The 26975-nt window shown below is 39.6% G+C and overlaps 3 protein-coding genes across 4 annotated transcripts in view; 2 read left to right on the top strand and 1 right to left on the bottom strand.

The window, feature by feature from the left end:
• LOC101862712 (leucine-rich repeat and coiled-coil domain-containing protein 1) overlaps positions 1 to 7380 on the top strand; it is a gene marked incomplete at its 5' end in the record, with an annotated part of 174948 nt that extends 167568 nt beyond the window's left edge. Inside the window, 3 exon segments of the mRNA XM_005094432.3 lie at positions 1592 to 1729; positions 5264 to 5399; positions 6586 to 7380. Of these exon segments, the coding sequence (XP_005094489.3) occupies positions 1592 to 1729; positions 5264 to 5399; positions 6586 to 6711 (400 nt within the window).
• Positions 7381 to 11391: 4011 nt separating this feature from the next.
• LOC101855090 (kinase D-interacting substrate of 220 kDa) lies at positions 11392 to 18853 on the bottom strand. Its single transcript, XM_005094396.3, has 3 exons — positions 18728 to 18853; positions 16316 to 16865; positions 11392 to 15063 (listed from the first exon to the last, which is right to left on the bottom strand). Exons 2-3 carry the CDS (start codon positions 16838 to 16840, stop codon positions 13804 to 13806), a joined length of 1785 nt encoding a protein of 594 aa, XP_005094453.1. The 5' UTR covers positions 16841 to 16865; positions 18728 to 18853; the 3' UTR covers positions 11392 to 13803.
• A 2459-nt stretch (positions 18854 to 21312) lies between these two features.
• LOC101854398 (5-hydroxytryptamine receptor 1-like) lies at positions 21313 to 25914 on the top strand. 2 transcript variants are annotated; one of them, XM_005094395.2, is made up of 2 exons: positions 21313 to 21478; positions 23691 to 25914. In XM_005094395.2, the coding sequence occupies exon 2, from the start codon at positions 24329 to 24331 to the stop codon at positions 25580 to 25582; it is 1254 nt and encodes a 417-aa protein (XP_005094452.1). In that variant the 5' UTR covers positions 21313 to 21478; positions 23691 to 24328; the 3' UTR covers positions 25583 to 25914. The 2 variants fall into 2 exon arrangements, with proteins under 2 accessions (XP_005094452.1, XP_012935779.1); XM_013080325.2 differs by lacking the exon at positions 21313 to 21478 and adding an exon at positions 22229 to 22388.
• The last annotated feature ends 1061 nt before the right edge of the window (positions 25915 to 26975 follow it).

Here is a 26975-nt window from a genome sequence, read left to right as displayed (position 1 = left end):
ATGAAAATTCACAAACCTGCCAAAAAATGCCAGTTTCTTCACTTTTATTATTTTGACGAGAGCCTGATTCCACCACGCTGCCTCACATATTATACTTATCGGCCTATCCTTTTCCTCACAGAATGACTAGTGTTGGTTTCTAAGATCGCATGTTCCGAGAGGAAAGCAAACACAGATCTCAAATTCTTCTTGTTGTTTCATAAGAGTTAATCATATCAAATATTTATCATTTTTTACAACCCCTTTGAAACTTTACTTTCCAGCTCGAAGTTTAAGGTCATCAGCTGAGAAAAAAGAAATTGCTTTTTCTTACAATGAAACTTCAAACGATGGATGACGAAGCTTTTTCATTTTTGTGGTCTCAAGATCTGGAACACACTGCCAATATTGCGGTCAAAAATTCGTGGCACAACTTATCCTCAAATATCTCTTTAACGGTTGAATCAATGTCACCCATACTTTGCACAGCGGTTTATATCAATTTGTCTTAACTTAATCATATTTTCCCCAATAATTGAGGCTAGATTTAAAAAACGTTTTTTCTTAAATTTATATAAAATACTATAAATCTCCGTCTCGTGGAAAATGGGATTATTCACAGCTCTTCTCGCTTTGCAAACACATATTTCATGCCCTTATAGCCTACGTAGCAGCTGACGAATGACTTTTTAGTGGCAATTAATATTGTCACAAAAAAATTGATTTTATAGTGAGCACATTTTTTGCCCTAAAGGCAATGTTCATTCATAACGGTCTTTGCTAAAGGTTCTCAAAACATACGTTCAATAAAGATCGTGTCACGACTGGAAAAAAATGACGGACTTGCTTTTGGAAGCGATATTGCCCCAGCTATACCTTTTAAATCTGTAGAAACCACCCTCTTGGAGTTTTTATTAGTATTCAATAAGGAATGTTGTAGAATACAGCTGACAGGTGTTAACAAAAATATTGACCTGTTAAGACAAATTGATACAAGTCATTGTTCAAAAGCTGGAGAATATGGATTCGATAGTTTAGGAAATATCTGGCAATAAGTTGCGCCTCGAATTTTTTACCCCACTGTAGTAACTGATAATTTAAGACAGACTCAATCTCTTAGTTCATTCAAAAGTCAGCTCAAGTCATTTATATTTTTTTAAATTAAATGGCTGAGCCTATCTACATTTTTAGTAAGAATACAATTTATTTACTATTTATGTTTTGCTACTTCTGTAAAACTCTCAGAGCTTTGTATTCTTTGGTCGATGTTGAACGCCGTACAGGATGTCTCAAAAACAGAGATCCAATAACTCTGTCATCTTCAAACCAATTCCAACAAAAATTTGAAAATTATGTGTGTTAGTGTGTGTGTGGTGTGTGTGTGTGTGTGTGTGTGTGTGTGTGTGTTTGTGTGTGTGTGTGTGTGTGTCAGTGTGTCTGTGTGTTATGCGTAGGCGCGTTTGTGTATGTCTGTGTGTGTGCGTGCGTTTGTTCGTGCGTGCGTGCGTGCGTGCGTGCTTGCGTGTGTGTGTGAAAGATGTAAGAATAATTTTGGTCTTGAAATGTTGACAGCTTATGCCTTGTACTGACAATTTTCATCCTCTTTTTTCAGTATGTTAAGCGCCCGTTGGAAGGAAAAGTCGGAGCTGATTGGTCGCCTGGAGCAGCAAGTGACGCAGATGAAGAACACATGGACTCAGAAAGAGGCTCGAGTGGCCGCTGAGAGAGACGCTGCCTTAGACCAAGCCAAGTGAGTCACGGAGAAAGAAGAGAGCTATTTAGTTTTAGTAGAAGTTTTACGGCGTTCACAGCTGCATAAGGTCATAGGAGCGCCAGAAGATTAGAGCTGTTACAAGAGAGGAACAAATATAAAAAAGAAAAAGGGGAGATAAGGACGATAGATGTTTGACTGGAAAGAAGAAGCAAACCACATCAGAGCACCCGCCAATCAGCCACTAAGAGAGCTATAGTCAAACTCGGATACGGTCGCTTTTAAGCACAACAGGGCAGTCCCGAAAAATACTGTTTTGAGAAAATCGAAGTTAAAGTTTTTGCCCCTTGTTCGGTTTCTTTAAAAGACAAGGAGAGTTTTCTCTATAATCAAACAAATATACCCACCGGTGAAACCAAACTTCGCCCCAAGGTAGGGCAGTGCCCACTTTTGGTGTAGGAGGTCAAGATTTCTGGAAACTCCTGAAATCTGGGTCAGCCCGCTTGTCCTTAAAAGCGACCATATAACAGGACAGACGGGACCGGCAGCTTTTCCCTGTTATAAGCGAGTCCTGTTATAACCGTTATCAAGGGAAACTACCAGTACCATTGTTCAGCTTACTATAATATTTATATATATATATATATATATATATATATATATATATATATATGTGTCTTTCTATATATATATATATATATATATATATATATATATATATATATATATATTCGATTACCGCAGACCCTTTTCCAATGGGCTGTTTTGCTGACACTGAGACGGAATCGATCTGTGACCCCAACACTAGGGGGGGGGGGGTATGTGTTTGAAAGTTTGTGTTTAGGCAGGCGATCATATAAAAAGGCGAAATGTCTTAGTTCTGAAAAATTTTAATAATTTGACAAATCAGAAGCAAGTTCGTGCGCTGCAAGATCACTGTTATATCCGAGTCTGTGGAAATTGAACCCTGTTGTAACCAGGTTCATATTGCTTACACTGATAGAGAGAAACTAGCTCGGCCCCCTTTCGATGAAACGATAAAAGGAATGATCGGTGCATTAACATCAACTGAAAGTCATTGGCCTACTATATTACAATCTACTGGAATAGAGCAATAAATCTTGAGAGATGCAAAAAATAAGAATGTCTAGATCTAGATCTTTACTCTCAAAACAAAATGCGCCTCGCAAAATATCAATTCCGCACAGGATTTTCTAAAATTACTGAGACAGAAGCGTCGGCCTACAAAAGCGATCTGCGAAATAAAGAAATTTAGCTTTTTGCAGAAAAACTGTCTCAAAACTGAAAAAAAACGAAGGGCGTCATGACCTGGAGAATATTTTAAAGAATCTTTTGACGAACACCGCATGTCGATCGATGCAGCCATTAAAAAGTCCGGCCACCACGAATAGATTATATTAGCTGGGCCCCCTTTCGAAGAAAGGAATGATCAGTGCATTAACATCAACTGAAAGTCATGGGCCTATTATATTTACACTCTACTGGAATAGAGCAATAAATCTTGAGAGGTGCAAAAACTTAGAAGGTCTAGATCTATCTATACTTTCAAATCAAAATGCGCCTCGCGAAATATCACTTCCGCACCGGTTTTCTAAAACATAAGGAGACAGAAGTGTCGGCTTGCTAAAGCGATCGGCAAAATAAAGAAAATTAGCTTTTTACAGCAAAACTGTCTCAAAACTGAAAAAAACGAAGGGCGTCATGATCTGGAGAATATGTTAAAGAATCTTTTGGCGAAAACCGCATGTCGATCGATGCAGCCATTAAAAAGCCTTTTGAATAGCAAAATTCGGTCACCACAAATAGATAATAGAATAGATAGAAAAGAGGATATCACTGTTATATCCAAGTGTATGTAATAGCAGAGGCTGTTATAAATGGACTGGACTGTATAGTCCATGTAGAGTCTAACCTGCCAAAGCCGACCATCCATTGTTGAGAAGCAGAGGAGTCTTCATAGACCTGTATGGTCGTCTTGAGCAGTGTCATTAATATGTAGAGAATAAACTCCAGCGTGGGGGGGATGGAAAGTGTTCATTTATACAGATGATTGTCTAGGACAGATGGTCGTTAGCACAGGTTCAGTTGCACTTGTTGCATTGCGGACTTCACTCTGTCAAGCAGAGAACTTTCTTTTAAGTTTACTTTTAGAACAGCATAAAATATAGTGGCCTCAGAATATCCATAGAAACTATTTTGTAGAACAGAAATTGAGGCCCTGTAATTTTTATTTTTTATTTTTTTGCTTTGTTTTTTTTTTTGTTTTTTTTTGTCACAGTTTATTTGTAATTATTGTATTAATATGCAGCGATATGCTTGACGTTATATCCAGTTGTATTTGAATGTACTGCACCCTATACTTTTGTTACTGTTGGTCTTTAATACGGCTCGCAATCATATTCATTTAACTTTACAAGGTGATCCGTCTACACATTCTGTTCACACTGTGTGGAACTATTCAACCCCCCCCCCCCCCCCCGAGGCAGTGCCACTGACTGTAGTGTCTTTAGGCCATTCCCAAAGGGGGGACATTTCTCGTTCAAGCACAGTAGAATTGTAAATGGGCTGATTCATCAAGTCACACTCATAACTGTGCCTGATCTACAACAAGGAACTGCTGCTTTTTCTTTCCTAATCCTTACTACTGGCATTTTCCTCTACTTTTTTTGTATGTTTGTCACTCTCTTGTGACCTGCTATTTCCGGGGTGCCTTGATAGTCGAAGCAGACTTTGTGCTGTTGAAGCTTGAGAGGTGAGCAGAGTAAGTCTGATTCCCTGTAAAGACTTCTCTGTTGACACCCACCCCTTGGCGCTCATATGACCTTTTGCAGTTGCGAGCGCCGTAAAACCCTCTGCTATATTTTTTTTTTAATTTTAAAGAGCAATTCAACTGTTCTGCTGTTGGTGGTAGGTGTGTTGGATTTGCCTCAATTCCCATGAGAACGTGATGCCCCCTGTGCATTGATGAGCTTCAGTATGTCCTGACATACAGCAAGTAACCATACGGCTAACTTACTCGACTTATGGGCTGGCGGATCGTTTGTGACATACATGTATCATCAATCATCATAGTGAGGAATTGGGGGAGAAGGAATATTATGTGTACATTTTTCTGTCGTCTCCCTGCGAATTGAGGAATAAACTTTCGTTCTGGAAATGTCATATTACTTAAATTATTTCACCTAACCAATAAACCCATATGCAACAACACAAACCTCTCAGTATTACTTTATAGCGCCAGGGCTTTACGAAAAGCATCTTGCTCCTGGACTCAGAGCAATAACAACAAGTACCTAAGTACACGCTTTTAGAATGTGTCAAAAGTGTGTCAAGGTGCATCTTGGTGGCGTCAGAAAACATACCTTCACATCATTTTAAATATGAACCCTTTGAGAGACCCTCCACATGACCTGTGTGATTTATATATATATATTTTTTATTTTTTTTTTTTTTTTTAAATTTTTAATTTTTTTTTTTTTTTTTTTTTTTTTTTTTTTTTTTTAAATAAAATATATAATATACAATATATCCATTGTGCTCCATCACCTGCAGACAAGCCCTGGAGAAGCTCAAGTCTGTGGACAGTGCCTTCCGGCAGCAGCTGGACGTGAAAGAGGCGGCCTTCCAGGAGGCGCTGAGCCGGGCCCAGCTGGAGAAGCAACAGGAAGTGGAGCTGGCCAACAGGAAGGTATGTCTCTCGATAGGGCTGGACTTCAGGCTCTATCTATGGGAATCTAGGCCTCTGACACTCCCTAAATAATGTTATGTATTTGTGTGTTTTAAACAGTCAGGAAACGACAGATGCAGTATTTGGGACACCTGAATAGACATAAGGGTCTTGAACATCTAGCTCTCACAGGGGAAAATTGAAGGCCAACGAGGCAGGGGTAGGCTCAGAACAGTCTACTTGGGGAACCTAAACAAATGAGTAACAGGGAAAGATCAGGAATACTTGCTTTTTTTAGAGCATCCGAGCAAAGGAATGAATGGAGAACCCTGATCGCCGATGTCTGCCACAGATCTGGCACTGGATGATGATGATGATGATGATGATTTGTGTGTTTTAGTACATTGAATGTCAGATACTTCTGGTTCTTACCAACGTCTGTGGGGCAGATTCTTCTCCATTACATCCAGAAGACATTAATTTGATTCCCAAGTCAAGGAGAGTTTTACTTATTATCTATATCTCCATCCATCTGTTGGGACAATCTATTATCCCATTCAATCTGTTTTGGTCCTGAGAAGCCGAGTTAAAACAGTCAGCTTTCTAAATCATAAAAGTATGTCAATGGGAGCAAAACTGTTTTAAACATATTTGGTCTGAAGTCTTCTGGTTCCCTCAAGTAAACAAAAGCACTGTGGGTCCCTCCAGACTTTGGCCCAGCTCGTGTAAATGAATATAGCTTGCTTTGCTGATGCCCTCACCAAGGGTTGTTTGTGAGCTTTACTAATGAGCATGGGAACAAGATTCGAACCCCTGAGCAAATCCACACTCTGTATCCATTTTGTTGAGATACGTGCACTTAAAGAACCAGTAAGTGTATCCCTGGCACTGTGCTGAAAATTTGCTGCTTGTGTGCGCTGTGATATTTTGGCAGTGATATTTCTTGAAAATCCCATTCAAAGGTGGGTAATCAAGTATAACCAAAGTTAAGATGTTAAGACAGGGTTGTGGTTCTTAGCTCCATACTCCATGTTCACCACAACGTTGTGTTTCTTTTTACTGAGTTCGCTTTAACTTTAAATTTTTCTTGAAGGCACATTTCGTCTTGTTTGTACGAAGGAAGATATGCAAGTTATGTCTCAGCAATAAAGGGGTCGAGCCAACTTTATTTCACATGTATCCTTCGTTTGTGTCTGTGTCGCATCAGGTGACAATGGTGGAGGAGGAGATGCGTGACCTTCTACGTGAAAACGAGGCCAGCAAGCGAGCCATGGAGACCAAAGTGAAAAAACTGACACAAGCCCTGGGAGACCTACAGACGGACCTATTGTGATGGGACTCCAGTGCCATAATTCTAATATGAATGATAATAAATACTTGAGCACTTAATAACTTAATGTGACATTGTACAAATGTATCTCTTTGGGATGACAGAGGGGAGGGAATGTGAATGAAGTTAATGTTGGAATTAGCGACAGTGAAGTCAAGTAACCTAAGCTTCCAGTTTGAAGGCGCACGAGACTTTAAAGTTGCTCTTCAGTTCTAGATAAGGAGAAACCTGCGAAAGTGTATTATCTTTCTGTGTCTTACACAGACCCACTGGTTGCATTATCCGTGGGCAACCATAGGCAGTCTCAGTACAGATAGATTTGGGACTCTAACAAAATTTGCTCAAAAGTATTAATATAGAGAGGCTAATGCATCAGCCGCTGATGCAGCGGTTTGACTCTAGACTCTATATTGCAGTCCTGTGTTATGCAGCCTGATCTTTTGGGATGCAGTGAGGCCTTTGAGGTGTAATTACAGCATCTTAGATCTACTGTGTAATATCTCTCTGTAAGTTCTTGCATTTGGAACCTTACAACCCTTTGCAGTGCAGTCGACATGAAATTAGGTTGTTGATGGAACATAGTCAAAATTCTTAGATTACTACATGCTATTTATTGTTCTTTTTCAGAGTTTTCCATTTTTCAAAATGTTTGTTTAACCCTATCTGTACGCCCTGGGGTCATTTAGTACCCCCGGGGTTGTATTCTTCATATTTTAGAATACTTCTAGTTCGAAAATCTCTTTGAAACTTTCAGTATTTCTCAAAAAATCATTTTGACAGACTGCTATGCAAAGCGTATGCTCCGGATTAACGAGTAAATTTCCTCTTTGGAAAGTGGTGGCACAGAGTTCCCCAAACCGTATGGATACGATAGTAAAACAAGACGTACAGATAGGGATAAGGACATTTGTAAAGGCTAAATTTGTTTTAACAAGACAAAACAAACAGGTAATTTTTCAGTTTCACTCACTGAATGCAGTGATGACTGTACTTAAACTATCTTGCAAGTCTGTTCCTTCACTTTCAATATACTTGAAACCAGGCAACTATTACTAATCTCCGTCCATATCTGCAGATCACATCTTATGACCATACCCGAAAGTATTTCTTATTTGCAGCATTAAGACATTCATGTACATTATTGTAGCAGCAGTACTCATTCATTAAGGTTATTTTTTCTCTTTTTTTTTCCACATTAAGTAGGCCTATTAAGCCTGTATAAAGGAACCTGTTATAAATTTTGTTCAACAGTCCTATCCTTTTTTAATTTCTTCTACTACAGTACATGATGTTACACTCACATCCATTTTTCTTCTATCATTCCAATGGTTGATGTCATTTTTTTCAGGAGCTCCTGAAACTCTAAATACTGAATAATGTTGTGCTGAAAAAACATTTTTTAATGTCTGGGTGTCAGTGCATGGAGAGAAAATACTGTACATCAAGTACATGCATATGTGTGAATGTTTAATACACTGTAAAAATCCCCTATACCATTTCAGTAGCCTTTAGTATGTGTTTGCTACTACCTTTGGCAGGGTCATTATACGTCACCAAGAGTAACAGATAAACATTGCAGGAGTCTTGTTTCCTTTTATCATCATCATCAATGCATTTCACCCCTGGCAGGGCATAAGCCACATACAAGCTCCTTCCATTTATCTCTGTCCTGGGCCATCCTTCCAAGCTCATTCCAAGTGAGCTTCATCTCTCTAATGTCCCTTTCCACACATCTCCTCCATGTTTCCCGTTGCCTACCCCTGCCTCTTGCTCCTTATGGGTTCCACTGCAGTGACTGTCTTGTGATGTTTCTGCTGTTTCCTTTTATATTGATGTATTTTAGGTCATGTTTGCAGATGTGTGATTTTTTTGTAAGTTTGATGAAACAATCTACATGTACAGGGAAAATCACACATACATGAGGTTGTTTGTCTTGTGAGGCTGGCGGAGATAGATAAAAATGAAAGGGGGAGGAGTGAATAATGGTAACAATAAAAAAAAAAAAAAGAAGAATTTTGACATTAGATGTGCGAGTGCCTGTGGAATCATTGTTAGATTATGGAAAGGAGAAGGCATTAAGGCTAGTGGAGCATAGCAACATTCCTAATGATAAAGCTTATCCTAGCTTTTGTTTAAAAAGTTACAGTCCAAATTAATGTATGGGACCAACAGAGAACACATATTTTGTAATATAATGAATTGTCTTTTTTGTAGAATAAATTTTTTTTCGAATGTTTTGTTTGTATTATGATCTTGATTTTGTTTTATGTATATATATATATATACATTGTATGTATATATTATATATATATATATATATATATATATATATATATATATATATATATATATAAATATATATAATGTATATATTATATATATATATATATATATATATATATATATATATATATATATATATATGTAAATATATATATGTATGTATATATTATATATATATATATATAAGAGCTTAGTAGCCTACCCTACTGGACACAAATCCATCGTTTCAAAGATCTAACATTCGTTTGTTGCCTTACATGTTTCATCATCTGGAGTAGAACCCATATATCTGGCCAATGAAACGTATTCGAATGATGCAGCCTTTTCTGCACCCCTTGGGTTATGTTAACTTTGTTCTCCCAAGCACCTTTTATCAAGACATACTGAAAAGACGAATCGTTTCTAATTTGACCCACACTGGGTATCCTGTAGAAAAAAGAAAAGCTGTAACATCTTGGCAGATTGTTGTATGTCCTCATTACATAGTACAGTTTTCTCAAAATACTGAATCTATAAATATTTTGTACAGTCTAGTGCACACATAGCAAACTTGGACAGTGCAGAACAAACTCAAAACGGACAAATTTTCAGATCCCAAATTTTGTCATACGAATATACATGGTGTCATGACATGGTGGAATCAGGCGCTCGTCAATTTTTGGACAGGTGACGTTTTTGGTATCATCAAAAAGCTCTCTGAAACAAATACTCATCTATCGTGAATAGAGAAGTCGAGATATTTGCGATTGAAGGAGGTGGGGGTAGCCTGTTTTCAGAGGTAAAATAAACCAGAAAATGGCCACCAAAGTTTGGTAACTTCTACGGCTTCAGAGTCCTTGAAAACTGAAAATTTATGTATTTTGTGTCATTAATCTACGTATTTCAGTAAAATTCACATGGCAATGTGCTTTTATATGGACATAAAAATGTTGAGCCAAAAAACAAAATTTTGGAAAAAAATGTCAAACTGTCAAAAATATGTCCTTTTCTTTGATTTTATTGTTTTGACGAGTGCCTGATTTCACCACGATGCCTCATGTATATTCTTTATATTTAAATCACGTACATGGTAAAATTCGTACACAATGAGAAGATCTTTGTGTCCCACCAATTTCGCTATGTGCATGCAAGACTGTACATATTGTGCAACATGTCACTTTCCTTGAAACTCATGAGCCTAAAGCTCTGCGCAAGGACAGTGTCTTTTCTAATTACCTCTTTGACTTGAAACTCCAGACTGTTATTCTGCTTTTGTACGAGTTTCAAACCTTACTAGACACAAACAGTACAATTTGAAGGCTAAGAAGTTGAGGACATTCAGAAGAAAAAAAAAAGAAGGAAGAAAAGATGGCAGAGACGATAGGTAGACCAGTGTAAATGTCACGCAAATAAATCTGAGCCTCAAGGTACAAAACGAGAGATTTTTGTTTCTATTTTAAAGTGGACTGTTTTACACCCTCGACTCATCAAAACAATTTAGATTGTTTAGGGGGGGGGGCTTCAATTCGCAGAGAGGAATAGGCCCAACATCCCATCAAAAAACACTGAGAAATACTCAGTAAAAATTCTTCCCGCTCGGGAATCTAACTCAGGTCTCTGTGTGCGACAGTGAAGAACCAAACACTGCACATCATTTCTTACAGTAGGCTAATAATAATTTAAGGAGAAGTGTAAAATAAAAAGGGTGACAATCTACCTAAAAAAGTGGTTGTACCCCCCTGACGATACACGTATGCAGTAGGACTATTTTCTGCCTCTGCTCAAAGCGGTGGGAACTGTCTGCTGTTCTCAAAGCCAACCACATTATCAATCATTTCTTGCAATTGTTACCTGCAAATTTTACTCAACATCTTCGCAGTATTTCACAAGAAAAGCACATCATTTCAGTTCATGGTTAATATTCTAAACACAACTCACCATACACGCTTCTTTTCATTGAGAGTATACGAATGTAACCCACCCAGCCTCTAGGTTTGAGACCTATGTCGATATAATTTCTCTATATCAGTCAGAGCGTACGGGTGTACAACACCCAGTCACTTGGAATAAGACATGAAATACGTCACTGGGTAAAGGGTTAACTGGGAGTTACCGGAGATTTGTCCATAGAGAGTCGGCACAATAAAGACCATACTTTGCCGAGAACTGATCAGTATCATGGGGGGTTTTTGAGGTTTTTTGTAGGAGTTTTACGGCGCTCGCAACTGCATAAGGTCATATGAGCACGCAGTATCATGGGTGGTAATAAACATGACATTGATGTTGAAGGAACAGACTAGATACATCAAACAGCTTGCTATTGGCTTGTTTCACTAACAGTGAGTGAATTATCACCGTCAATCGGAATTAATGACCTAGACTAAGATAATATTTAAAACCTAGTCTTCTGCACAAGAGATATTATATCCATAAAGCCGTTTATTTCACAAACCAATAATATTTATTCGCTTCATATTCAGATAAAACCAATATTCAGCAATTTGTAAAATAAAACTTCTGAGGACAATATATCAATACATTTAGTCGTGTATAAGTATGATCTTCCCTTTGGAAAAAAAAAAATATGGGCATAAAGCATTAAAATAATTAAAGGCAGAACAGTTATAGTGTTATGGCCAGTGGTAAAACAAGCAAAGTCACAGACAATCTTCATCTACTTAGACTGTAGTTTACAGTTGGTAGGCACAATCATGAACACATTTCACACAGAACTGCTTCCAGCAATTACACTCAGAACAGAGAATAAGTTAAAGAAGAGCAGCAAACACACTTCACAAACAATAGTTACTAAATAATCAAAAATCCCTGTTAAGTAATAATTGATTGCACAAGCATTCTGTCGAGCACTAAAACTGTCATAAGTCTACCATGTTCAGTATACCAGCAGACTTAAGGGCAAAAGTGAGAATTATGACGGGAATTGAAAAAAAAAAAGGAACAAAAACGGAGAAATGTCAAAAACTGTAAACGCAATCCAAAAATGTCAGTACATGTGTATCTTCAAAGACTTTGGCAAGATTTTTAAAATCTGTACAAAGATTTTTAAATTAAATCTCCATGCAGACATCGGTCATACTTTGCTTTGGTCTATTTGAACGGTCTTAATAAAATAGTACTTCTAAATCATATTCTCCTATAAAAAGGAGAAGAGAAAAGGAAAAACATATCTATATATATATATATATATATGCACAGAAAAATTGTTGACTAAACAGTCAAGACCCAATCACAAAGGTTCAAAACAACAAGTGTCATATCATAACCCCATCGTCTTTCAAAGCAGCACAAGGCATGACAGTGGACTCAAAAAGAAAGCGAAAGGTGTGGAATGATAAAGACCAGCCAATACTGTTGAAAGACACGGCAAAATAAAAAATGTGTTGATGAGCAACGATACAAACAAAAGATATTGAACATGTGGCAAGTACTAAACTACTAAAACCGAGCTAAAGTCGAAAATTGATTTAAAATCACAGCCTAAATCAAGCACAAACAAAATACAGTGGGTGTCGCATTCAACGAGGTTGCCGGACCAACTTGTTGTCCTCGTTGAATCCGACCTCTCGTTGAACGTGACTAAGGCTAAAGTAAAGAAAGGAGGCACGTCATTATTGTATATGATGTACCAATACATTGTACCAGTAATTAAAATAGTTGTTCGCCCTGATGACGAAAATTTCAAACAGCATCAGTGTGCGCGTGTTTCAGCTGTGTTCTGGCAGTCATTTCTGCATTTAAAAATTTTTTTTTTTTTCGGAACACTTCTCATGTGGAAACATACCCTCTCACATCTAGGCCTAGACCTACATAAAGTAAAGGCGGGAGCTTGGATTTTCTGATCAGGGGAAGAAAAAAAAATTGAAAAAAAAATGAAGATCTCGATCTAAACCTACCTATCCAGAGTTCATCCAGTTTCACACAGCCTGCATCGCGTTCCCACCCACCCCCTCCCATCCCTACCATAGATTAACCATCATCCATCCTCTTGTCTTTAGGGCCCATATTAGGAGGCACACTGGATCTAGCAATACAATGTGTTAGGAATCGATGATGGGCCTTGTGCTTTGCTTGAGAGGGAGAGAAAGGAGAAAAATTTCGCTTTTGGGGCCGCTAATTACTTTTATTTGGTTATCGTGATCACGTTGAAAGCGACTTCGGTCTGCTTGCAACCTCGTTGAAGCCGACTTACATTTATAAAGAGATATAGGGGAATACAATCGGGGATTAAGGATTGCCTCGTTGGAGCCGACTTCTCGTTGAATGTGACCTCGTTAAAAACAGCACCCACTGTATCCGAATGGTCAAACTGAAAGTTGGACAAATGAGTAAAGCTACCTGCTCAAAACAGTTCACCAGATACAATAAAAGCATTGTAAATATATAACTTCTTGTCAACTTTAAGCTTGACAAACAAAAACAGTGATGGTGGAAATAGTGCATGTTATTATAATGATGTTGACAACGACGTGAAAATAGTGAGCATAATAATTATAACGTAATAAGGAGAAAAACAAAAACTATAATGATGATAAAAAAAATATATAATTTCTTAAAGTAATAATAAGCAAAAGTATAAAGTAATTATCATCGTCATCGCTGCCACTGTCAGCAACAATAGTTGTAATGACAATAACGGTAATGATAGTGAGAGTATAGTAATAATAATAGTGCTACTACTAGTACAGTAATAACAACATATTAATACTTTTGATAATCATAATGACAATAATAAAAATAATATTATAATAATGATAAAAATAATAATAACGACAACAAATAATAATACTTTTATAACAAAAGCAAGACAAGATCTCAAATCTGTGAAGAGTACATGTCCTCGCTGTAGAACTTGACAATGTCATCCTCAAACATGAGTTGACGTTTATAGCTAGGGTCAACAGCCAGAGACTCAATCTTACTACGTCTTTTCTCATCAAAGCCCAGAGATGACGATAGTGCTATAAATGCAAGCGCTCCTAAAGTCCACGGGCGGTGCAGCAAAGGGATCAGGAAGCTGAGGATTTCTTTACTTATCGTCTCCGGAGTGGATAAGAACTTAGCCTCCTGCCGCCGATTCAAGCATTTGGCAAATTCAAGATCTTCCGGAAGGAGGAATTTGATGTGAATGAAATATTTGGTGAGAACGAGCTTCCCTCGCAGCAAGGAGACCATAAAGGGGGACAACTTGAGGCCTGAGTCTACATAGTAGTTTGAGTCCAGCCGCTTGGCGTCGACACACACGGGCATGCCTCCATGGGCGACCAGCTCTCTCACCACCTGTAGGGTCCCGGAGACCACAGCCTCATGAAGTTCTAGATCGATGGTTGCCCCAGACTCTAGCAACAACCGCACCAGATCCCCATCACGTTGCTTGGTAGACCAAAACAGCGCAGTTTCTCCGTCATTGTTCATGATGAGCGACGATCCATAAGACAGAAGCAGCCTTGAGATACCAGTGTTTCCTTTTTTCACCGTAATCCACAGTGGGTTTTCTCCGCGCGCATCAATAAAGTTCACATCTGCACCGCAGTCTAAAAGGAGCTCCGTCATCTGCAGCTGTAAGCCAGAGCATGAGTAGAAGAGTGGCGTCCATCCAGTCTTGTCATGAGCAACATTCACATGGGCTCCATCCTCTGTGAGGACACGTAAAACATCTAACTGGTCTGACTTTGTAGCCACCATGAGAGCTGTGTCTCCATCCACATTCACATGATCTCGTTCAGCCTTGTTCTGTAACAACAGCTTCACCATTTCAGCTTGTCCAGATTTGGTGGCCAGGATCAGCGGCGTGTTCTGGTCATGGCTCTTCACATTGACGTCAGCGCCATAACGCAGCAAATGCTTCACAACTTGCATCTGCCCCTCCTGAGCAGCCCAGGTTAGGGCTGTGTACCGCAGACTGTCTTTCTGCTCCAGCAGCGCGCCCGACCCCATCAAACAACGAACAAGGTCAAGGCTGCCAGCTCGGGCGGCAAACATGAGTGCTGAGATACCAAAACGTCCTTCTTTGTCAGAAAAAGAATGGCTGGAGTAGTTCACGTTGGCACCACGACTCAATAAGATCCGAACAATCTGAAAAGAACAAATTTCAGTTTTTGCTTAACTTGAGAAACAATCCCACCACTCAGATCAGTACAATCTTAGGAAAAGTAAGAAACTGCACCAGTATAATTAGTATTTTTATAACGACCGTAAGTATAGATCATTTACCTCTATGAAATAATGTAAGATTCCTATTTCTTTTCTTCTTTTTTTTAAAACCCAATTCCTAAAACTGTGAAAAGCAAAATTAACTTGAGTGTAATTTTCAATCATCAAAATTTGCATTTAATACATAGTTACTATCCAACATTAACAAATGGATTCCTGGTAAGCTAATTAACATTGAGCTCTAAAAAAGGTCCAAATGCCACAAGTATTGATAGCAGTCTGTACCCTTTTAAATGCTATTCATTTTCAATAAGAAAAATTCCTAAATTAGCCCTAAGTAATAAATTATCACAGGATTTTGAAAAGTTTCTCCACAAGTTTTTTTCCTTCTAGAAGTAGGTAAAAAACGAACCAAAAAAAGAAGCATTATTATAAAGTACAGAACAGATCCAACCAATGGAGCTATATATAGATCTACTGAGATTAACACATCAAAGCATGCAATCAGAAACACCTAACATTAGAAAACAAATATTTGACAAAAGGAAAAGGTATCCCCAAACATAATATTATATCTAGCAGAAAACAGACTTTACCTGCTTTTTTTTCTAATCTATAAATAAAAGAGTGTCATTGGGTGACAATTTATTCCGCCAATCGGAAGCATAGCCTTGTAATCCGAGACATATAAACTTTTGATAACTTTTTTAATTCTAGAATTATTATCTCTCAGTTCAGTGACCCACCAGGGGTCTAAGTGATCCTGTTTTGGAATAAGTGTTTTCATGTCTAAATCCAAAAAAATTTGTATAACAATTCTACTGAAAAAGAGTCTGGAATCAGTCTGTCATAATATACACTCATGGTAAAATCTCAGCAGAACTCTACTGGAATAGGAAGACAGACCAAGGAAATAATGAATTTATCAAAGTAGCATACCGGTTTCTCAAATTACAGTCGAACTTTCTCTAATCTAACAGCTAACTGTCCAAAACAATTACCAGTATAGACATCCACTTCCCACACACACTTACCCCCTTGTGGTTTTTCTATATTACAATGACACCATCCAAAACATCCACCTGCCCAAGACAACCAATTTTCGATTTAAACAATAGGTACCTGTTTTGGACAATTTCGACTGTCTGTAAGATAAACACCAAAGAGCACTTACTTTCTCAAAGCCACCAATAGCCGCTAACTGCAGAGGTGTGAGATCCAAATCATCTGGGATGTCCACTTCAGCTCCAGCATCAAGAAGACATCGCACCACTTCCGTGTGCCCAGACATGGCAGCAACGTTTAGTGGAGTCGTGCCGTCAGTACACCGCTGTAAATTCACACCTGCACCAGCACTGATCAACAATTTCACTGCTCTCACACAACCCTTAGAACTGGCTCTCAATAATGCTGTGTCGCCACGAGCATCAAATCCATTCACACTGGCTCCAAAGCTCAACAAACATTCAATGCACTTTGTGGCATCTTCCGCAGCTGCAAGGCACAACAGATCAGAGAGTTGAGACTCAAACCGTTGACGACTGCCAGACTGAAAGCGTTGCAGAGCATTCCTCAAAGCTTCAGCATTGTCTTCTGAAATCAGAGTGTGCAGCATCTGGCTAATATAGGGCAAGTCCTGTTGACTCTTGCCACTCATTGTGATTTTTGTTGCAGTACTAGTGCCTCTCCAAAAGAACATTACTCATATTCCTTCATGCTGTTGCCTGCCGACATAGAAAAACATAATGATTTATAAAACTTGTGATTACAATAAAAACTGGAGAGAATCAAGACAATATAGATCTATGTATATTGATTTAAAAAATTAAAATGTCATTCTTTTATCAGGAATCAATTCACATCTTGAAAGAGTGAAAATGATAGTGCGTCACAAGATACATATTATTATTATACTCAACAAACTTTAACCCTCTTAGTAGTCTTAGAAGTCTATCGTTTTGTAAATTCTTTTACGTTTGTGAAGAGAAATGGGACCTGCACCTGAGGTGTAACAGTTAGATAACTCATTATTGCATGCAGAAGACAGAAGTTCGATTCTCAAACTGGGGCGACTATTATTGAATATTTGCATCTTTCTGCCGGGACTTCTGTCCTAATCTGGGCAGGCCCTGGCAGGCACAGTCAAAGTAGCCCGCCTCCTAAATAATCTAAATTGTGTTAATGGGGACACAAGACATCCGCAATTACAATTAGATCTACAAACAAAACGAGAATGGGTTTAATCACAGGTATTTATAAATCTTTAAAAAACCTAATGTCAGATGTGACCGTGACCCATCTCCACCTATCAAGAACAACATTTTAGGGAATCATTCAGTGAAGAAATAAAAGGGAATCATTACTTTATGACAGCGGTATGAGTCATAATGAGTAATCTTTACGGCCAGTTTGGGATAGAATTCTGTTTTTAAAAATGTCAAAAACGAGGAATACGTGTCAATCACTTATCTAGGCCTATCGGTGGGGACAGGAAAGCTGATAGATCTATTATAATCTATATCTGAAGTAAAATAAAACGAATTGACTATTTCTCTGAACGTTCAGGAAGAAAAAGTTAAACCCTATTTCTCCGATTGGTTTCTGATCTCGAGATTTTTTGGGTTATTTGCGAGATTTAGGCGTCATCCTCTCATTCTGCCATTCTGCGAGGACGGGAAGAAGCATTTTTTTGCATCAAATTCAATTTCTAGAGCTAGAGTTATGCCTGAATATTCAGATACACTTCAGTTGTGGTTGGGGCAACGTTCCCGGACTATATTCCATTTGAAAATACCTTCAAAAGGTACGGGAAGAAAACAAGACTGCTGGACCTTGGCAGTAACCTATTTAGCATTTAGTCACCCAGCAAAAACTAAAAGCATGTAAAAAAAAAAACTCCACGCCGCCCCCCCCCCCCCTCCCTTCACATCTTACACACACACACACACACACACACACACACACACACACACACACACACTCTCACACACACACACACACACACACACACACACACACACAGGCCACTCCATTCGCTTATTATCAACAAATCTCGAGAACGGAAACTGTTTGGAGAAATAGAGTTTAAATTTATTTTCCAGAACATTTGGAGAAGTAGAGCAGTAGGAGATGTTTGTGTTTAAGTTGTGAGCCAATGTTCAGGCCTCAATCATTCTTAGAGATTTAGGCAATAGACTTGACTTAAATTTAGCGGCACTTTGAGTTTGGGCCGCACTTTTTTAAGTTAAGAGATGGACCAGGGGAAGGGATGGGTCTAGAACCTAGGGGTTCGAACAATAGGAAAAAATCACTACTAAGGGCTGCAAACAAAAGCATAACAGAGTACAGAAAACGAGAACATAACTGCTAACAAAGCTGTCAACAATAATTGGGCACAACGCAGTTATAACGAATCTAGAGATCGTGTTGATCAATCTCCTCTGCTCGGGAATGCAAACGCTAGAGGCCTAGATCTAGAATCTAGAAAATCTAGATCTAGATATCTAGCAGACGACTCCGCTCTGCAATCACAGCACTTGACGCACGGAGATTTTTTTCTCCCGCAGATTTTATCTAACTGCCTTACGTGATATTCACACAGGAGACAGAAGTCAAATGCAGGTAAGCACGCTGGATTCCTTTACCAATCAACACAATACACCGAGAGAAGAAGACCAGTCATCGCACACAAATAATAATTTATAATGTTAATAATAATGAGGCCATCGTGTTTACATTATCTCTATGGAAGGGACACCACTCGCAAATTTTTCAATTTAAAAATCCTGGATGCTTGAAAGTCTTATGTCCCCTTTTTATTAAAGCTTTGGTCAAAAAGAAGGTGATGGGGTGCGTAGGCCTAAGACATACCGATCTTAATGGTTAATTTAGTCAGACCCGGAGGGAAGAAAATATTAAATGGAAGATGAAAACCAACATTTCAGTTCAGCGATCATTTGTGATATAGGCTTAACCCTAGAACAAATAATGTAACCAGATCCAACATGGCATTGCAAGAAAACTTAGCACACATTCCCGAGGAAAATAGATAGGCTAAGTTTACTAAACATTTTTCCAAACAGTTAGTCAGCCTGTCCTGCTAGATCTAGATCTATACTTCTGGGGCTAAATGTAAAGAATGATCCTTGCTGCAAACTGAAGACTATCTTAACAGTATAGTCTAATAACTCGGAGCACACATGCGTTCGGCAAAGCCATAGGCCTACGGTATATAGCGGCTTGAAAGTGGAGGGATACAACCTTGTTGTTGGGGAATAGACCTCATGTAAAACCCAGCAATAGCAGTTAATGTAATAAATTATAATAAAGGGTAGCATTTGCAAAGCGCAAATTGCTGCTCAACAAAGAGCTCAACGCCCTTTACGATCAATATTATAACCTCAGCAGACCTGATAGCATTCTGAAACGATCTCAGCTTCCTGGGAAGCATAGAATGCAAGATGCCTTTTTACAGGCGCCAAAACAATAACATACTGACGAAACGTTTCACTGCATATTATGAACGAATACCTGTTCACATCTGGGTGAAGTGGGGAATATCCATGTAAAGTACCTTTTCCAAGGACATAGCGCTGGGATTGGGGCTCGAACCCCCGAACCCACTACATCACGATTACGAGTCTGGTAGCCAAACAACTAGACTGCCGACACCACTACACGTTAAATAACCTGCAATCAGTCATCCGAAAAAGAAGAAGAAGAAGAAGAAGAAGAAGAAGAAGAAGAAGAAGAAGAAGAAGAAGAAGGAGGAGGAGGAGGAGGAGGAGGAGGAGGAGGAGGAGGAGGAGGAGGAGGAGGAGGAGGAGGAGGAGGAGGGGAGGGGGAGGAGGAGGAGGAGGAGAAAAGGCGAGGAGAAGGAGAGAATCAATAACAATACCACCACCACCACCACCACCACCACCACCAACAACAACAACAACAACAACAACAACAACAGCAACAACAACAACAGCAACAACAACAACAACAACAACAACAACAACAACAACTTTACTGTAGGCGTACGGAGAAGTTGATAGGTCTACTTGTCACGACACTGCGCTGAAAGGAAACGCTCTCTAGGAATGGGAGAAACGGGAAAACATGTTTGACCAACTCGGATATGAACCCTAAACCTCTGCTGCGTGTTTGCCAAGTTCGAATTTCCGTTGTACTAACAACATTGATTCCTTTTTAAAAAATACTCATTATGTATTGGATAGTCATAAATATATAATCTATCTACTCTACTACTACCTATCTATCTTACTTATTTATGGTAAGCAAGGCTGGAACAAAGGGATCGTTCACACTTGATCACTTGATCCTCCTACTGCGGTTGCACTCGCACGCGACCATCTGGCGAGCAAGAGAGAAAGTTCTTTTTATTTTTTGCTTCGTTTTGTTTGTTGTTGCTGCGGTTTTTGTTGCTGTTGTTGTTTAAGTAAGAGTTTTAAGGCTCTTGTAACCGAATAAGGTTATAATATAAGTGCTGGGGATTAAAAGTGTTACACGAGAGTGACAAACACAAAGAAGGAGGGGAGTTCAGAGCGATAGATATTAATTGATAGAAAAGAAGGAGCAAACCACACCAGAGCACCCATCAATCACCCACACAAGAGGGAAGACAGCTACAACACACTACACAATGGAGATAGGTCCTACTGGAAATGGAAAGGAAAGGAACACCGCCAGAGCAGGGGACACCCAACAAATTCCGCGACCCTGGCTGACGAATCAGCCTTCAGTTACTGATGCAGACCATCAATATGAATAAATATATGTACCTTAAGCCATAGTTAAGATGGAGCCTGTTGAGGAGGGTCCAAGAATTATGGATAGAATCCGTCTCTGAAGACTGTAGATCTAATTCTGGAATCAAGTCGGCCTAATCAGGCATTAGCCCCATGCGCCATCTTCAAAAGACATAAAGCGTGGACCCATAAAATACAAACACATGTATATGTATTCATTATAATTTATTAACAGAATATGGTACAAACACTATCATATTGTCATCACCAAGCAGTGCCAACTAGCTTACGACAAATTATGACAGATTATAGATTTCTAACCCACGATTCATATTTTTTCCCACTTCTTTAAAATGACGCGGCCATTCTTGTGTTGGTGTCCTGATGACGTTGACCGCACGTTTCCGTTTCCGCCTTACTCAACTCTAGATTCTAGACCTAATCCTAAATGACTGAATGCAAGGATTGAGAAAGCATATTCATAATTTATCTTTGTGTTTTGTGCGCAAAGTTTTTCAATCTAGGTTCTGTTGAAAGGCAGGCCTACCTTGTTGGTTGACTCTTGCTTGATCGGGAGAACTAGGGTGTGTGATACACAGAGAACTTCGAGTTGGGTGGTAGGCCTATATTGTAATTCCTCATTAGATCTAGGCCTACACTGCTGTGCCAAGGCAGGGCGACGTATCTGCACTTTTTTATGATTCTGATTTACGTCACACTGCCATTGGAAATATTGGCATGGCCTTTCAGTTACGTTTGTTTGCCATAGTGAAATATCCTATTTGTAGCGCAGATACGTCTTCTTGCCTTTGACACAAGATGCAGAAAGGGTATAGGCGTCCATTTAAACGAAGATACAAAAATTAATGATTTTTGCAGATACGTCGGTCTGCCTCGGCACGGCAGTACATTAAAACATCTAGAACTAGATCTAGATCTAGATTATCATATACCTATGTCTTGTCAAGCCAATTGAAGTGTTTCATTCTTGTTTGCCATGACGGGCTTACGTAAACATAGACCATTTTAGTTTGAAAACATATTGAATATGAGCAAAGATCCTAATAAAGAGACCGAAAAATAATTTTGGACGACAATAAAGAAATTAAAATGGGAGAAATTCGTAAAAACCCTCGTACCTCTTAATGATGAATAAAATAAACACTGGTTCAGTCTTTTTTATGTGATCGGGGCACTTTTTTATTTACAGTCGTTAACATGTTAACAAATTTTCTTCAAATCAACAATTTTTTAAAGTTCTTTCATGGGGGGAGCGAAAAGGTGTGTGTGTGGGGGGGGGGGGGGGGGCAAGATCCTCTATACCCTTTTACCAACACTCTATAAAGCTGTCCTTTACACATTTGAGTGCTTCGGGTGTGGTCTTTTATTGCTCCCTAGTTAGTGCTTCCTTCACTTCAAATCATCAATTTCCGTGTATGAGGAAGGTTTTTAGGACGGTGGCAAGGACTACTGTATAGTAGTAGACCTTGGACGGTGAGCAATTTTTGGGGCGCTCTGTGTGTGTGCATGAGCGTGTTTGTGTCTCTGTGTTTTTTGTATGTATTGTGTGTGTGTGTTTGTGTATATGTGTGTGTGTGTGTGTGTGTGTGTGTGTGTGTGTGTGTGTGTGTGTGTGTGTGTGTGTGTGTGTGTGTTTACCTGTTTGTGTTTGTGTATGTATGTATGTATGTATGTGAGAGACAGAGAAAGAAAGAAAGAAAGAGACAGACAGACAGACAGACAGACAGACAGACAGACAGACAGACAGACAGACAGACAGACAGACAGACAGACAAACAGAGAGCGTGTGTGTTAGTTATAATAATATTATTTGAGTAATACAAGAGCGAAGAAACAACTATCGGAGCTGGCTGAATATGGTTTATATCTTGATAGATGCCTCCGTTGATCATAAGCCTTCGTTGTTGTTGTTGTTACTGTTGCTGTTGTTGTTGTTGATGGTGGTGGTGGTGTTCTTGTTGTTGTAGTTGTTTTTGTTGTTGCTGTTGTTGCTGCTGCTGCTGCTGCTGCTGTTGCTACTGCTGTTGTTGGTGGTGGTGGTGGTCTTTTTATTGTTCTTATTGTTTTGTTGTGGCTTTTTTTTTTTGGTTCTTTTTGTTGTTCTTGATTGTCGTTGTTGTTATCATGTTGTTATTATATACAACCCCCCCCCCCCCCCCCCTGACAACTAAGCACTCAGAAGACCATTTTGAAGACGAAACGCTTTGTCTCCGAGAGGACGTAGGATTGAAAGGAAAGATATTTCTGAGCAGACAGAATAATAAAGTTAAAGTGCACCGGGATTCGTACCCGAAACTTTGGTAAATTGGCCAGGCTCGTGACCAATATCATTGCAAGGGTCGGTAACTCTGCTATTTGCAATTTTTGGGGGTTTCTTTCATTTTTGTTACGGCAAAAGAATGATGTCTCTTAGACATTTAGCATCCAATATTTCTTACGTCAAACAAATAGTTTATTGTAGTAATAATAATAATAATAATAAATTACACTTTTATTTGTCCCAGGAGGGCACTTTGGTTTACAATGGCGAACATTCACATATGTACATAAATACATAATTATAAATACGTACATACATAAATACACGCATAAATACTTACATAAATACACAATATTACACAAATACAGAACAGTTTATAACCATGCCACTGTCGGTCGCCATTGTGCAACGCCCTGTGCTTTGAGCTAGGGTTGTCGTGTCTTGCTCAAGGACACACCCCAGTGACCACCCATCTGATCCCCGAGTCACCGACCCTTTCCGCTTTTCCTTTTCAGATTACCCTGAGGGAGTTTACACAGTCTGGTCGGTCGGGTGTCCAGCAGCCTCATACAACGTGACGTCTGCTGGAAGTATCATGTGCGAGTTTGCGACAGGTGGATCAGTATCTCGTCTCTTTTGGTGGCTTTTCGACCACCCGAGCAGGCTACTATGGTTACCATAATGCAAGCACAGACACTGACTGTGTCATTGTGTTTACTGTTATGGCCTCTCCCTTATCTAGTGAAGGGCGACCTGACTCATTCCAAGCCTGCGTGTTGAGAGTGTAGCTGTTTCCAAAAGATGTTCTTCGCTTTTCGTGCGTGCTTGTGCAATAGCGAGGACTAAACGCGTTTTAATTAGTGGAGTGCTAACTCCTGGCAGCAATACTTTGTACCCTGCAGTTTATATCAGAAGGAAATTATGAGGACGAGTCGCTGCTAAAGGTTTTGCTTGATGTTTTCTTCATGAGCAAGAAAAGAAAATGAACAATCTTTGAAAATAGATATTCTATGTAAACAACGACCGGACACTTCGATCCGACACATTCACCTTGCACTGGACCTGTTTTGATTACGGCACAATGATACACTCCATCATGTTTGCACTTCGATCGTCAGCTCACTGACAACGTGCGACATAATCGATAGTTACAATGAATATTTTTATATTATGTGTAGAGTTGGTGCTGATATTTGTAGCCTTGTTCGGAAACCTGCTAGTAATTATCGCAGTGGCGACAGAATACCGACTGCGGAGAGTGAAGAACAACGTCTTTATCGTGTCCCTGTCTGTGTCCAGTTTCTTCATGGCCCTTCTCATCATGCCAGCCGCCGTGTACAGCGAGCTCCACACCAGCTGGACGCTGGGGAAGTTCGGTTGTCGTCTACGGCTGTCTCTGGAAATCATGTTCTGCACGGCCGCCGCTTGGAGCATCGCCCTCGTCTGTCACGACCGTTACAAGCACGTGAGCGACCCGGTACACCGGCAGTGGTTCATGACTCCTTGCATCACGCTGCTTCATGTGGCTGGGATATGGCTCTTGGCAGCCGCGCTCTCTTTACCCAACTTGTTCTTGAACTGGAACACTATAATCTATACCCATTACGTCGATGATAGCTTGACGGGAGAGCACGAGGGCCATCAACACTATGATAATAATTACCTGCCCGTGACTGGAATGAACGATACTATGGAAGACAAATACTTGTTAAGAAAGATAAAGGTTTGTGTCTTACACACAAGCATTGGCTTCGGCAGCGCTATGACCTGTGTTGCTTTTTTGCTTCCTCTCGTGCCGATGCTCGTCAGTTTTTTACGTTTGTATGCGCTAACACAACGCTTCCAAAATTTACCTGAATTACCGGCGACGCCAAATAAAAGGGGAAGTACAGGTTCTTCCGGCCGTGTCGGAGTTTCGCGAGCCTTCCTAGGCGTGGCACCCCTTGGCTTGTTCATTCTGTACTTTCTTGTGTGCTGGCTTCCCTTCTTCATCACCTTCTTCAGGTCTATCTTCAGGCCAGAACTGGTGGGCACGTTCACCTTCAAGTTCACGGTCTGGGTGGGCTACTCTAACAGCTGTGTGAACCCGATACTTCTCGGGGTGTCCACACCGTCGTACCATGAAGCTTTCAAGAGGATCCTGACGCTGCGAACTTGCCAGAAAGGTGGTGAGTTCTACACGGACCCACGTTTCTCTAGTGTCGTAGCAGCCAAGGGGGGAGAGGAGATGTCGCAGGAGGAGGAGGAGGATGCGTTGGAAATCGCCGGAGACCAGTCACCACCAACCATTTGTGTGATGGCCTCTGACTCGTTAGGCACCCAGCGCGAATCGCAAAGTAGTCGTAAAAGTAAAAAGGTCAAGATACGTTCAGGATACGCTGAGGAGGTGATGTTATATATTATGTAAATTATGGATGGCAACATGACATGGAACACAGTATAGTTGGAATGACGCAGATTACGTGACGAGAAACGATGTCAGTGATTGGACGCAAGGGGAAACGTAACGCAGATGTAGTGGCATAACACAGGTGTGTTCAAGAGGAAATTTCGAGACGCAGAGATAGTGACATCGCACAGGCATAGAGCTGACGTATGACCCAGGTGTACGCCAGTGACAAGGAGGGAATCGCGTGACACACTACTATAAGAAACAACGTGCCCTGGAAGAAGAGATGGGAGCCGGCGAAAAAATTTTGTTATTTCAATTACAACGTTCTACCTGCTCACTACCTAGTTTTGAGAAATTTGGCATTAAAAAGTGTTGAGTTTCACAACATGTGTCAAGCTTTTTCGAATGCGATTCTTTGAATATGTTGATAACAGCTTCGAAAAATCTTACGATTTTGTTACAGCAGATAGAACGTTTGGTTTCTGACCTCATGGTCTTCGTCACTCAAAACAGCCAAAATTAATGTCAGATAGAACTTTTGTAAAAATAGGATGGCGACTTTTTGATGAAAAAACAAAAAACTCTCCGCTGTGTGAAAGGGTACCAGTGGACGGTAGCTTCTTCACCCAACACTTCGCGTAACTGGTTCTCACGTTTCTGACCTACACGTATTTTGCTAGAAAAACGTAAAGTAGCCATAATCGTAAGACATCAGTTATTGCGGTGCAGTGCAAAACTTGGCGCACATTACTCGTGAACATTTGCGTCACTAAAAGATATTGGCACGGCAGTAGTGGTACCTGAACACAACACGGGCCGTCCACTTAAACCAGTGAAGCGACTTTTACAGATAACTCTTTTTTTTTTTATATAATTCCTCAAGTTGATCCACATTTTGACATTAAACATGTTCTTATTTGTCTTAACGGCATTAAAATATAATTTGATCTGGTCACTAATAAGCAGTAACGTTTTCTTTTTGTTCTTTTATTTTTTGGCAAATTATTAAATTTGAAATGGTTGTTGATTTATTTTAGCGCAATCTTTCTCCAAGGTAGGCAATGAGCTAAACTTTAAATATGAAGAAATCAAAAACTTCTCTGCTGAATTATATTATTTGGTTTGAGTTTTTGCTGTGACCTTGGGTGAAAAGTGCCCTTAGATATGACACTGCTACTTCGTAAAGAAAAGGTGTAACCTGGAAAAGACAAATGGGGATTTCTTTAGTTTTTTCAATGCTGTCTAAAAGTCCAACTCAAAGTGAACCAAAGTTTATTCCTAAATAACGTTCTATTTTCAAGACAGCCTATAGTTGTAAGTTGAGCCTATGATTGACACAGAAATATTAGAAAGAAAATCACCCTTGTCAACGTCAGGCGTAGGACGACATTAAGGGGGGGGGGGGGGG

This window comes from Aplysia californica, unplaced genomic scaffold (genome assembly GCF_000002075.1).
Source record: "Aplysia californica isolate F4 #8 unplaced genomic scaffold, AplCal3.0 scaffold00081, whole genome shotgun sequence".
Taxonomy (NCBI): domain Eukaryota; kingdom Metazoa; phylum Mollusca; class Gastropoda; order Aplysiida; family Aplysiidae; genus Aplysia; species Aplysia californica.
The sequence above is the reverse complement of the archived record's forward strand: the minus strand, read 5'-3'. Positions and strand labels throughout refer to the sequence as shown.

Coding starts and splice junctions, on each gene's coding strand:
- LOC101854398 (XM_005094395.2), top strand. CDS start 24,329: ATGAATATTTTTATATTATGTGTAGAGTTGGTGCTGATATTTGTAGCC.
- LOC101855090 (XM_005094396.3), bottom strand. CDS start 16,840: ATGTTCTTTTGGAGAGGCACTAGTACTGCAACAAAAATCACAATGAGT. Junction 15,064..16,315: donor CTATTGGTGGCTTTGAGAAA/GTAAGTGCTCTT, acceptor TGTTCTTTTCAG/ATTGTTCGGATCTTATTGAG.